The following is a 13,709-nucleotide window of genomic DNA, read 5'->3' as shown; positions in this document are numbered from 1 at the left end:
CCTGGCATTTTTGGCTTAGACCGGCCACAACTATGTCTTAGAAGCATTTGTTTTACTCTTATTCAGTGTGGGCATACCTTTTGCTAATAATACTTTTTTTTTTAAACTTACTTTAGTAATGCTTAAATTGCAAAGCTTTGACGTATCATTTAGTTTTTTTAAAATCTTTTATTTCACCTGCTTGAGGGCTTTTAAAAACATGTTTAACCAGCACAGAGGCTACAAATTCAAACTACTGTGCAGCCTTTCAGCACACCTTTAACCTAAATATCTAAGATGCTGTGATGCAGCCTAAAATGGACACTTGCTGCTCATCCAACACTTCTCGGCCTTGACCGTTTGCCATTTTATCAGATTAAGGTGCCATGGCTGGCAGATTTGGGGAAGTATGCAAATGTAAATAAATATTGATATTAATCAATCGCCATTGCTCATCAAACTGCTGCTGTCTTCACCTACAGCAGAGTCTGCCCAAGCCTTGAAGGGGACCTAAGCAATATTTGATTTGGGGCCCCCTTCATACCACTTCATTGTCCCCTGAACTTAATTGTTATTAATGCTGGAGGGTTAAAGTTGATTTTTTATTTATTTTTTTTAGGATATATTACAGTTTCAGCCTTTTCAATTCAATTTTTCAATTCAATTACATTTTATTTATACAGTGCCAACTCACAACAAACAGACATCTCAAGGCACTTTATAGTGTAAGGTAAAGACCCCACAATAATTACAGAGAAAACCCATCGTTCATCCTAATCTTAAAAATAGAGAGGGTGTCTGTCTCCTGAATCCAAACTAGGAGCTGGTTCCACAGAAGAGGGGCCTGAAAGCTGAAGGCTCTGCCTCCCATTCTGCTCTTAAGTATCCGAGGAACCACAAGTAAGCCAGCAGTCTGAGAGCAAAGTGCTCTATTGGGGTGATACGGTATTATGAGCCAATGAAAAGAAGCCAATATGGGGGAAATCTGCTCTCTCTTTCTAGTCCCTGTCAGCACTCTAGCTGCAGCATTTTGGATCAGCTGAAGACTTTTCAGGGAGCTTTTAAGACAGCCTGATAATAATGAATTACAATAGTCCATCCAAGAAGTAATAGATGCATGAATTAGCTTTTTAGCATCAGTCTGATACAGAAATCTTAGAGTGTAGCCTACTCATTAAATTAGTGTTGTTACAAGTGTACAAATCTGGACAGTTAGAATAGTCTCTTCTTTATTTTAGGAAATTGGCATTTGTAAAAAATTAAAACAAACCAAAAAAGTTTCATGACAAATGTGGGCGAGCTTGGGGGGCCCCTGGTGGTCAGGGGGCCCTATGCAGCCGCATATGTCTCCTATGCCTCTGGCCGGCTCTGCCTACAGCCTGCTGTTGCTGCAGCATTACTGTTACAGAGGACTTGGAGGCTACAGCAGCGACCATGTCTGTGATCTTTACACATTTTGTAGTATCTACAGCGACACTCTTCAATGTCTTCGCACATAACTTCTCCGCACCCCCTTTCTGCCGCTTCGGTTTCTCCATGTTGCCTCTCCTTTAACACACGCGCTCAACTTGCGGGAGTAGTTTCAGTGTTCTGCGCCACGCAGAGAAAGGGTGGGGCCGCTTTCATCCTATATCCTGATTGGTTCTGTCCACTGTTTATATTGAAGTTGGGCCAATGGGCCGCCCCCTCTAAATTGTGGGCCGGTCTCTTAGCAAAAAAAAAAGGGAAGAAAAAAAAGGGCATCGGCCCTTGAGGACTGTTGGCCCACCGGGCAAATGCCCGGTACGCCCGATTGCCAGTCCAGCCCTGGCTGTATTATTATATTATTTCTGCATTATATACACATATATAATACACTGCATATCTATCTATATCTAGATAGATAGATATATCAAAGGTTAGAGCCCCCTTTTGGTAACCTGCATGCTTTGAGTGAAAACTTTGTTGTGATTTTATTTTTAAGTGAAGCTAGCGCATTAGGGCCTTAAACTGGCATTACTGCTAATGGCCACCATGGGGCGATAGCTGAACTTGCTGGCCGCTAGGGATGGGAAACGAGAACCATTTCTTGTAGAGTCTTGCAGAGAACCGGTTTCCAGTAATTCAGTTCCGTAGACTCGTTAGTCTGCTTGCTTAATGATTCCGCTTATCGATTCCATTGAGTTGAGGACGCATTTACGTGATTACATCACACACACGCCTTATTTGGTTCAGAATATATCCAACAGCATCAAGACAGAAGCGTCAAGATAAAAAGCATTACAAAATTATGTTCACACTGTTTCAGCAACAGCAGCAGTTGTTTTACGTGCAGTCTGTGCACACGCAGCAAGCGCAAAAAGGCGGACCCGATACCAAGACGGTGAGCTCGGGTGGAGCGAAAGGAAGCGTTTTTCTAGCATCAAAACAGCCGCGCTTTTTCCTGTAACCACCTTAAAAACCTTTACTTTGAAACAGCTGGAGGTCCTTCATCAATCACCTGTTCAGTAAGTGCCAGTGTGAAGAAAAGAGAACTTTGTAGCTTCTCCATCCACCACTGTTTGTTTCACACAGCAAAAAAACTGGAGTATGTAAATTAAACTGTCTCAAAAGTTGCTAGAGAGGGGTTTGGGGGACGGGGCAAAGAAATGGGGTACAGAAGCTCTATGTCAGGGGTCTCAAACCCGCGATCCGCGGGCCGCATCCGGCCACGCCCCCTACTTCCGGTCCGCGATTTGATGTCAAAAACATGACAATTTGGACCTTTAAGTTACTTTTTTGACATTTCGCTAACTCCTCTTAATTGGAGGGGAAAGATCTGCCCCTCTTCATCACATTTGGTTTCAAGACACCAAGATGGTAATGACAAAAAATTTCAAGACTTAAGAATGGGACTTCATAAACCAGTGGGAAACTGATATTAATGTAGGCCAAAAAGGCTGATAGTAGCTGCCAGCCACTATATTGGTCATACTATTGGAATGTCAAAGGGCATTCACACAGGAAGTCCTCATTGTTTTTGTTTTTTGGGGCATTAGTGTTCCATTGGACCTTGGAAGTGGAAAAAGTTGCAAAAGCTATACTGGTTCAACATTGAACATAAATGCAGAGAAGCTGTATTTGCATAATGGAAACAGCCAAGGCTAGACCGCAATCTTAAACCAGTTATACAGGAGAAATACCTGCTTATAGTGTGATCTCTGTAGCTCATTTTCTCACTAATTAGGAAGTAATGAAATTGGAAATGGGACTTTTGGTGATGATCTCAGAGTTTGAAGTCACTACTGAATGCAAACGTTTAAAAAGGAGGTCCTAAAGAATTATCTTCCACCACCCCTGAAACACTAGGGGTGGTGGATTTTCATTATGAAAAGGTTTTACAGGAAGCCAACAGTCACGTTAACTTCCTCCCTTGCACAGATTGATTATTTTTGTTCTTCTGCTTGTCTTCTCAGATGTGACAAATGCTTTGAAAGCTGCTTCCCTCTTGGGCTGTGGCCAGCAAAGGCAGGGCGATGGCTAGTGAAATGCCGCAAAGCATTTAAGTGCCTGTGGTATGCACCTTTTGCATGTAAGCAACATGACTATATCTTCAACAAGCAACCCATAGTTTGATGACCAACCCTGTGAGTGAGTGGATGGGGAATGACACACTTGGAGAGTCAAGCTCTTGGTCACGACAGTCACCTGTACCTTGATCAGATGAGTGAAATTGTGAAATGATAAATAAATAAATGTTCAAAACAACATATAAGCTGACCTCCAAGATCAAGATACACTGGAGTCTGGTTCCAGCACTCTGTAAAGGTAAATGGCTTCTACAGAAGAAGCCTTGGAAATCCTAACTTTGGAAAAAGAGACATTAAAAAAAAGCCTGCCAAACGATTATTAAATGTATACTGACAAATAACAATGCTTCTGGAAGAACATCTTTTTAACAGATGAAACAAGATGAGAGTCTGTTGATGAGTCACCTCATCTCTTTGGTCACAGAAAATGATAAAAATAAATGCACTGCACCCTTGAGAAGGACAAAAAAAACAAGAGTTACAGCTGTATGACAGAGCAGGTTTGCTGCTTCATGAGCTGCCTATTACCTGTGCAGGACACAGTAATAGCAGAAAATTATCAATTCATTCTGAAGAGACACAGTCACAATCACAGGACATGGTTGCACCAGCAGGATAATGACGTACCTCTAAAAACATATGTGGAAAGAGCAGAAACTCACAGACATTTTGAAAATGCCATCCACCCAGCCTGGGCAAGAAGTGTGCTGAACACCACTGAGGACTGCACATGTCTCATGAAAAGCTTCAGAAACACTGCTGTGTTTGCTCATGGTTGACGGTTTGTTTGTTCAAGGAACAACAAGCGCTGTCATACGCTGCTACTGTGTGTATGTTCTTATGACAGTGGGGACCTGAGGCCTTGCCACTGCAGCAAGCTGACGTGGAGTTGCTTCGCCATCAGATCATCATTCACGTTGACTGGTGAATGATTTCAATGGTGTAGCAGTGTCTGGCAATGGTAAACACAAACACTGATTGCTCATTTGATTTTTCCAGTGATCCTATGTTGTCATAGCGAGCATGCTAACGTCACCAAAAATCATTCCAACTCAATACATGACCTCTTTCACATAAAGTCAGATCTTTCATTTATTCCCAGTTTGGTGATGAATCTTGAATGCGTTAGACCAAAAAATCCTACATGTTGCACCTTTAGTGCAGCCTCCTGTATAAAAGATTTGCTACCGTACCATCAGGGGAAGTAACAAAAACATGCGATATGATGTTATAGCACCTCATCTTCATCTTCTGTAAAAAAAAAAAAAAAAAAAAAAAGAGGTCAGTGCTTAGTTGTTAATGCTTAACCCAACAGTTAAATAAGGAGCTGAGGAAAAGAGGAACACCACAGAGAAGGAGGACATACATGGTGTGACAGACGACGATGATGGGGATAGGGTGAGATGGAGGGAGATGATCTGCTGTGAGGACTCCTAGGAGCAGCCCGAAGAAGAAGCTTAATTGTTAATGCTTTAAGAATGAGTGTCTCCAGAAAAAAGTGCTCTCAATAGCTCAGTATCTACAAACATTGGTTAAAAAACCTTTCCCTCTCCACTGAGGGGAAGTGGTAACTGAGAGGTTAATGGTAAGTTCTGTGGTCATTACTACTATTAGAATTGAGGCACCAGGAAGCACTGGTGCCATGAACCATGGAATACAGGGTGCAATAGTACACCTAAGCTGGCCTTGTATTTACCCTAAAATCATGAACCTTTTTTGGTTCATGATCAATAATGTAATGTTGTCAGAAAAATTCACATAGAAGCTGCAATCAAAATGCATCACTGACTGTGAATTTTTCCACCATGTTGATGTAAAAGTTTTCTTTCACTGGGTGAAGTCGTTAGATAAAACAAAGACACTGGAAAATGAAGCTAACGTGAAAGTACCAGAAACTGCAGTTCTTCTAATGACCACTTGAGGCTTGCCCCAGAGGCAAGTTAATCCCCACTATGTTAAATGCTTTATAGCAGGGGTCGGCAACCTTTAATACGAAAAGAGCCATTTGAACCCGGTTTCCACGGAAAACAAAACAGTGAGAGAAGAGAGACGCGAGTGACGCATATATTGAGAAACAAAAATAAATAAATAAAATGATTTTATTTTAATATTTCAAGATCACAATAATGTTTCAATTTAAAACTACAACAAAAACCGAACTGACAAAAATAAAATGCACTTCAATTGGATACTTATAATTTACTTCCGCGAGCCGCACAGAGCTGCAGATTAAGCCTGAAAGGGCCGCATGCGGCTCCAGAGCCGCGGGTTGCCGACCCCTGCTTTATAGCAATAAAAAGCACGTTTACAGTTGGGTACAAAAAACAAATCATCCAATTGGATACTGGAGTTAGGGGCATGGCTGCCCTCATTGACAGGTGTCCCAACACAGGAAGTTTAAGCCAACTTCAGATCCAATAAGCCAATAAGCATACCCAGAATAAGACTCCTTTCTAAAACTTAGAATAACCAAAATTCACAAAATGGACCTAATTTTGTTTTTATTCTGGATCATATTCTGTTTTTCCATAGATTTCTATGGGACTAGAACTCTTTTTGTGACCACAGCTAATACCCCCTGGTGGTCATGAAAATAATGCAGGCTTAATGTACTTATTTTTCAGACCCAAAAGCTACATCTATCCCTTAGACTGTCTGTGTTATTTTACTAATAAGCAGGTATCTGTGTCTATGTGTTGCATTCATATGATTTATGAATGCAGCTTGCTGACCAAGTCAGCTGACCGGGCAGTCGAGGAGAGAACGCCTGACTTCCGGATTTTCCGATTTTTTTCCACGGTTGATGTTTGGTTTATTTCAGTGTTTCATTTGTTCCTGAGCAAATCGGTTTGGCTGAGATTAAAGTTAAGCTTCATAACTGGATAGCTTTATTTAACTTTAATGTCTTATTATTGAAGCACTGTCTTTTTATTTGGAAATGAATCATTTGCACATCTTAATACGGTGATGTACTGGCAATGATGGTACAACTGCTGCAGTTCCTCCGAGATTAAATAAACATATAAATAAATAAATAAAAACAAGCAAAATTCAGGCTCCATTTTAAAAGCTGCTTTTCCACAAATGTGCTTTGCTGTCACAGTTGCTAGGCGACAGGAGCTACCCTGAGGTAAGGGCGGAAATAGCTGGTGACGTAGATGACGGCTCGACGGTCCTATTTAAGAGCCCCTCACTTCCGGTCTTTGCGGATGCAGACCCCGAATTGGGACACACCCAATGACGTTAAGAAGACGTCCACCGTATACAGTCAATGCTCAGAGACAATAGATGAAGGCTGATCTCCTCTCTGGTCAATGCCTAAAAATCTAAAAGTAATAAAATAATATGATAGATTAATAAATACATTCGTCCTGTTCTGAATTGTTAAAGAACCACATCAAATGCAAATATATATTATTATTTATTTATTTATTTTTTACTATTGCTGAGTGTTTTATTTTTATCAGTCAGCAATTGCTGCAATCCCGTCGCCTACATGTCCCAGAATTCCCCGGCGTTGTTTATTTAGCCTAAATCTCAGCTGCTCGGACTGTGCAACGGGCTGCACGGTGTGTGTGTGTGTGTTTGTGTGGTAGTAATGCAGTTTCGGTCCTTTCGGTTTTTATTGTTTTGCTTCAAAATGAAGGACACGCTCGGCTGAATCCGCGTGGCTTACGGAGACGAAAACGGGAACATGAAATGGAGATCACACGGGCCAGACCGTCCTTGTATGGAGAAATCGGTAAGTAGCTTACAGTGGGTGACTAGTAACCAAGACGGCAGTTTAAATAAAGAGTCTGAGAGTTATTATCGGATGACACCAGTAGATGCTTTCATTTCATGGAGACCGCCTTCCAGCTTCCTTTGACGATGCTGTCTAAGGTCAGCCTTAGCCGGCATGGTTTCTTAAAGTGGTTGGCGTTATTATGAGAGCATGACGGTGCGCCTTAAGCTCGTTAGCAAGGCCAGCAGGGACTGAACTGCCTGTTGAGCAAGTGATTCAGCAGCAGATTCATTAACGTACACCTCACACCAAATACAAATGCGCTATCCAGGTGGGTTGGACCCTGCTGCACACGCACTACTGCCAGTGTCATTTTAGTTTAGGTTATGAGAAACCACAGTCTCAGGTTTTGTCACGTTTCCAAGCCTCTTCTCCATTCCTGTGCATTTGTCATTACTGCTTAAACATGATGGCTTGCTGTCTAGTGTGTAACTGCAAGATCCAGATCTGCATGTTTTCTTAGAAGAAAAGCTCACTCTGGCTTTTCTACCTACCCCCCCCCCCCCCCCCCCCCCCCCCCCCGGACACACACACACACACACACACACACAGTGAATAGAATCTCTTAGGTTTTTCTCGGTTTCACATCTTTGCAGCACATGGGCTTGGATTCTGGACAGACCGGTCAGCAGTGCACGAGGCTGCTGCACAGGGCAGGGCCCTCCAGTTGCAGCAGCTGATCGAGGGAGGTGCTGCAGTTAACATAGTGGCTGTGGACTCCATCACACCCCTGCATGAGGCCTGTATACAGGGACAGGCCCAATGTGTCAGACTGCTGCTGGATGCTGGTGCACAGGTGAGGTGGTTTTGCGGCACTGACTTCAGCACCACTAGAGAATCGAGCAAAGTTGGTGGCTTTCCTCAACATGGTGCATGTGTGGCGTCATTATGGCCCTGTCCTTCAGGTGGATGCTCGTAACATTGATGGTAGCACGCCACTGTGTGATGCTTGTGCAGCTGGTAGTCTGGATTGTGTCAAGCTGCTGCTGGAGTATGGAGCAACTGTAAATCCCCCACTGTTCACCTTCTCACCTCTTCATGAAGCCTGCATGGGAGGTGTGTCTAGTACAACAGAGTATTGTACATAATCATCTTTTAAGTCATGTCAGTCTATTAAAGTAATGTATATTTTATTACTCTCACATTTCTTGATTCCACACAGCATTGGTGCTGTATTCATGCAGAAACATACCAAACAGAGCAAATTACTCATAAAAACAGGCCCTAACCACCCTCAGTTCATGACTCATGTTCTGATTGTTGAAAAATATTTGAAAGAGTCTTGACTGGCACATTTCATACATTTATCTAAGAGGAAAAGCATGTAACTACCAAAAGTGCATGGCTGGACCCTTTTGAGGACTACTTTTGCATTAACCTTTGCATTTCCTATCTAATGGAGAAAGACTGAGCTGTGTGTTGTGGTGACTACAATGAAAGACATTGTACTCAGAGCTGTGGCTGCACATGGACAAATCTGCTCCATTGTATTTATAAAAAAAAAAACAAAAACCAGAGGAGCAGGTTCACCAGCTCTCTCTCACTGACCACTGTTAAAACAGTGTTTGTGGATGCAGCCTCGCGATGATGTAACTGTCAGCGTGACTGAAACTGCAGCTATGGCTCGGTGCCTTGCCTGTGACGTGCTCGTTTATAATACTGGCTACAAAAAATCACGTGGGAATACAGAAAATTCATGATTGTCACAGAAGTGCCACAGCTTCAGATGGTGGCAGCTGGATGTATCCAAAGCTCACAGTCCAAACAATAATTCTGTACGTACACACATACACCAGGTGCAGCTGCATTAACAACCAGCAGCTGGATAGCATCTCAGAAAACGAGTCATCAATGCAAAACACGCAACGTGTCTCATAGTATCCAGAGTGTTTCCCTTAATCGGACTCCACCAACAGACCTATGGTTCATAAGGATCAGAAGGACTGGAGAGTGTATTGCAACACAGAATTTACTGCACGATGATGCAAAGCAGTCCTGAAATAAAAATTCTTTGTACTAACTTTCAGGTTCTCTGTAGAAAGAAGGAAGGACACAGAACAAACTACTTACTGACAGACTGTGCGACCTCGAGTTTCAGAGCGCTTTTCAGCTTAATATTTAAAAGCGTTTCAAGATGAAGGATTGGGAAACCAAAAAAAAAAAAAAAAAAACACAGTTACAAGTAAGGATGCTGGAAAAATTGTGCTGACTATGTCGACAATGCACTGAAACAATCTTGATTTGAAAAGTGAACTAACTACTAGGGAGAAGGCCTTAAAGTGCACCTGTGACTCTCTGAATGACACTGCACATGTTTACAGCTGCAGGAAGAGGGAATCTGAAAAGGAGTTTCCTCTGATACTAAAGACTGTCGCCGCTAACTGGTGTATCCAAATTTAACTTGCGTGCATTGACAAAATTCACTCACCTGCAGAACGTTTCAGGTTTATACAACCTGAGATATTTATTTCCTCTGTTTTTATATCAGGGAATTCAGATTGTGTTCAGCTCATGATCGATCAAGGAGCTTACATGGAGGCCCATGACTGCCACTATGGGACACCGCTCCATGTAGCCTGTGCCAGGCAACATTATGACTGCGCCAAAGTACTCCTCAACGCAGGTGAGTTCAGAGGCCTGTACTGCAAAGCAGGATTTGGGCTTATCCAGGTAAAGTCGGGGCTAACTTTGAGTCTTCTGTACTCGTGGTTCACTTCTTACCAGGGGATATATCGCCACGGTAACTTAAGCTGTGATCCTAACCTGCCCCAGAGCAGCATGAAATCAGCCATCTGACCAATAAATTCTCTGGAGAATAGCATCACATTAGTGGAAGATTCTGAGGAACTCTGTTCAGACAGTCTCCAGTTTTTTATATAGTGTGTAATGCTTTTGTGGTTCCCTAATGAACTAAATAAATTACAGTCAAGAATCTATAATAAATATAGATTCTTGACTCCAACATTATTTCTTGACTTTGCCCTGTTAGCTGCAAACAACTTTACAGTAATTTTACAGTTCTATAGCTTAAGTATTTGATATATGATCTTAAACAGAGCACCTATTTGTGCTTGTGGTGTTTATATCATATTTGCATAGAGACTAAGCCAGTCTTTGATTTTAATTTTTATACTTAGCCTTCACTCGCAGGCTGTTAAACACCACTGGGGCTGCAGCTGAAAGAATTAAAAACTAACAGTACTGTGCAAATGTCTTGAGTCAATCCACATTTCTTTATTATTTTGCTTCCAAGTAGTCTGACTTTCTGGTACCCCCCCCCCCTCCAGGTTGTCTGAAGCTCTTTCAAAGTTTTTCTTTGGACATTGGCTGCTTTTTAACCTGTTTTCAGTCCAGTCTTCGTACCAGACCATTTTTAGAAGACTGCTTCTTTTTTTCTTTGTTTGTTGAACCATCTATGACTCATTCAAGCATAAACCTAACTCAAAGGATGAACCAGTGTTGTGTCTAAACATAACAGTAAATTTGGCAAAGAACACTTGGCATGGGTGCAGTGGCCTTTAAAAAATAATCTGAGGAAACTGGACAAGTCGAGGACAAAAGAAGTGGCAGTTGATCCATCTACTGTTTGCTGAAGCCTCATCAGAAATGGTCTTAGTGGAAGGGTGGCTGTCAAGAAGCCATTCAAAAGGGAGAAAAGGCTGAGGTATGCCAAGAACTGGACTGAAAGTCAACAGCAACAGGTCTTATGAAGCAATTGGTCCAAATTTAAAATTCTTAGTTTAAACCATCATTAATATGTCAGACTCTGTCTTATATACTGTATTTCCATGTATGTTTGCACATTTCAATAAATTGCTGCATCTATTTCACATTTTCCTAACAAATATAAAGAAATGAGGGTTGGCTCAAGACTTTTGCACAGCACTGTACTAATCTATTAGATGGTTCTCCTTTGTCTTAACAGTAGATTTGTGATTATTAAGAAGTCTGTTAACTTACATAGTTGGCATTTTTGCCGGCTTTCTTTCCTGGCCTAAAGTGGACTAAACTTTAACATGGTAGCTCTTGGCCAGGCTTATTCATTATCACCCTGTTGGATAATAAAGTGTATAATCTCATTGTGCAATATGGGTAATTTTACATGTTGCATGTTATCGCCATGTATGTAAATCTGTCAGTCTAAAAACCAAAATATGATCCAGGGCACCTGTGTATAACTGAATTATCCCAAACTCATTGCGACTGCAAGCTTAACAGATGTTTCTGAACTTTTACTGAATGAGCTGGAAAATTATTGTCCATACAGTCATGAGTTATACGCCACAGCTTAACCACAAATCAAGAGCATCATCTAAAAACAGGAAGCTGACTTCTCTGCGTTAGGATGTTTTCATGCAGAACACTTTAGGCTTTGAGCGTGAATTTCAGTGTGCTTGATCTAATAATTTTATTATTAGATCCACAGTTTCACAGGTCCAGCGTCTGTCAATAGCAGCAGCTACAAGCAGACCACTTTGAGCTATATGAGAGAGAAGGCTTCACATCCAGTCTGTTTTTAGGATTAAATTAACAGGAAGGTTAAAATGATTATGCTGCAAATGCTAGCTTTTTATGTCTAATACGTTTAGGCTAAAAAGGCTAGCAGTTAGAGTACACTCCACACACTGTGGCAGTTTACAGATGCCGACTAATGGATTGATTGAAGAGTAGTTGCAATTTTCGGTTGGCCAAGATTTTCTATTGTAATAATATTTGGTCCTTTTCTAAAGGGGCAAATGTGAACGCTGCCAAGCTCCATGAGACGGCTCTTCATCATGCAGCCAAAACAAAGAACACCGATTTGATTGAGGTGCTTGTGGAGTTTGGGGGGAATGTGTACGCCAGGGATAATCTGAACAAAAAACCTATCCACTACACCACTCTAGGATCTCCGTCTTATCTCTGCCTTGAGTTCTATGAGAGTAAGTATGCACACAGAGTGTATATGCTGTTCGTGCCGGTCCATAAGGGCACTGGTGATATATAACTTGGGATGGCTTTTCTGTCTTAGATAACCCCCTCAGTTTACAGCAGATCAGCAGGGTGGCAGTGAGGAGGATTCTTGGAACGAGAGCTCGCAAAGTTGTTTCCAGGCTCGACTTGCCCAATCGCATCATAAGCTTCCTCTCTTACATTCCAGCGCCAGTTATTGAAATTTAATCGCTGGTTACATCAGCTGTGGCACTTTCTTTTGAAAGTCATATGACAGGATGTTGTAGCTGGCAGCAGTACCACACAGAGGTGGTATCCGATCTTTTTTTTTTTGTTTTTTTTTGTTTTTTTGCCTTTTTCCTCTGAGTTGCCCCACACAACATTAAAAAAAAAAAAAATCTCTTCTTCACCTGCCAGTTGTACATTTTTAACTCTGCACTTTGGGCCTTGGCAGATGGTGCACAATTTTGGGCAGGAATTGGCTGTTTTTTGTGAAGGCCAAAAGATACATTTTTGCCATTTAAGGCCATGCACACCACGAATCAAGCTGACATAGGCCAGTTTCCTTATTTTAGATCTCCTTTCGGGGCTGTGTCGATGCATGCAGACCGTTTTGTCGTTCTCCTGTGTGTATTTGTTGCAACAGGCCAAGTTCCACCTTTTTTAAATATCCTTTTATTAGTGGTTTTGATTTCACGTAGTTCGCCTCCACTGAAGAGGAAGTCGAGAATTAGTATCAGTATCAGAGCACACCTGTGCGTATTCAGAGGCTCTGGCAGCAGCAGCTTATTTCACATTTCTTGGAATTATTTGTGTCAGTGCTGATAGATTTTTTTTTTTTTCTTTGTGGAGCTTGAAATAGTAAGAAAATACTTGGCTTGTTCTACATGACTAAGTATGTGTGAATGTAAATTTCTTTAAAAAACAAAACAAAAAAATCCCTGTAAGACTACATTTAACCTTTTGGGAACATGTGGCTTGATTACTAGGATCGTGTTAATGTATAAATTTGTATATATTCTGTAATGACTTATTTTAATGTAAATTTGTACATAATACAGATGGTTCTACCTCTATCAGGTTTGTGTGAATAAATAGACTACCAGACAATTTTAAAAACAAGTTGGCGTTGTGTGTTCTATTTTAATTGGACTTAAAGCATTGCTTTTCAAAATAAAACAGTTTTGAGAAGCGTGGTTTAGAAAAGAGTCTGCCTTTTGTAACTGACAGTGATACAGAGTTGTTTGCGCTGTTGCGATGATTTGCGCACCACATGAAAATAAATGGAAACTGTACCGGAGCACACATCAGAAATGTTTATACTAAATAAAGTGGAACACAGGTAGGAAAAAAACTCGACCAAATAAACAAAATCACTGATCATTTTCAGTAAATAATGTGAAAGGGTGTATAGCACATATACTTCAGTCACAGCGTGGACTCAAGTACATCATTGGTATCTTAAC

The 13,709-nt window shown here is 41.3% G+C and overlaps 1 protein-coding gene across 1 annotated transcript; it reads left to right on the top strand.

Annotated features, from left to right (window-relative positions):
• Positions 1–6,970: 6,970 nt before the first annotated feature.
• Positions 6,971–13,362, top strand: LOC115782301 (ankyrin repeat and SOCS box protein 13-like). The gene is made up of 6 exons (XM_030732409.1): positions 6,971–7,269; positions 7,908–8,107; positions 8,217–8,367; positions 9,800–9,934; positions 12,042–12,233; positions 12,323–13,362. Exons 1-6 carry the CDS (start codon positions 7,227–7,229, stop codon positions 12,469–12,471), a joined length of 870 nt encoding a protein of 289 aa, XP_030588269.1. The 5' UTR covers positions 6,971–7,226; the 3' UTR covers positions 12,472–13,362.
• The last annotated feature ends 347 nt before the right edge of the window (positions 13,363–13,709 follow it).

This window comes from Archocentrus centrarchus, chromosome 6 (assembly GCF_007364275.1).
Source record: "Archocentrus centrarchus isolate MPI-CPG fArcCen1 chromosome 6, fArcCen1, whole genome shotgun sequence".
NCBI lineage: Eukaryota > Metazoa > Chordata > Actinopteri > Cichliformes > Cichlidae > Archocentrus > Archocentrus centrarchus.
This window is presented reverse-complemented; position numbering and strand designations above follow the sequence as displayed.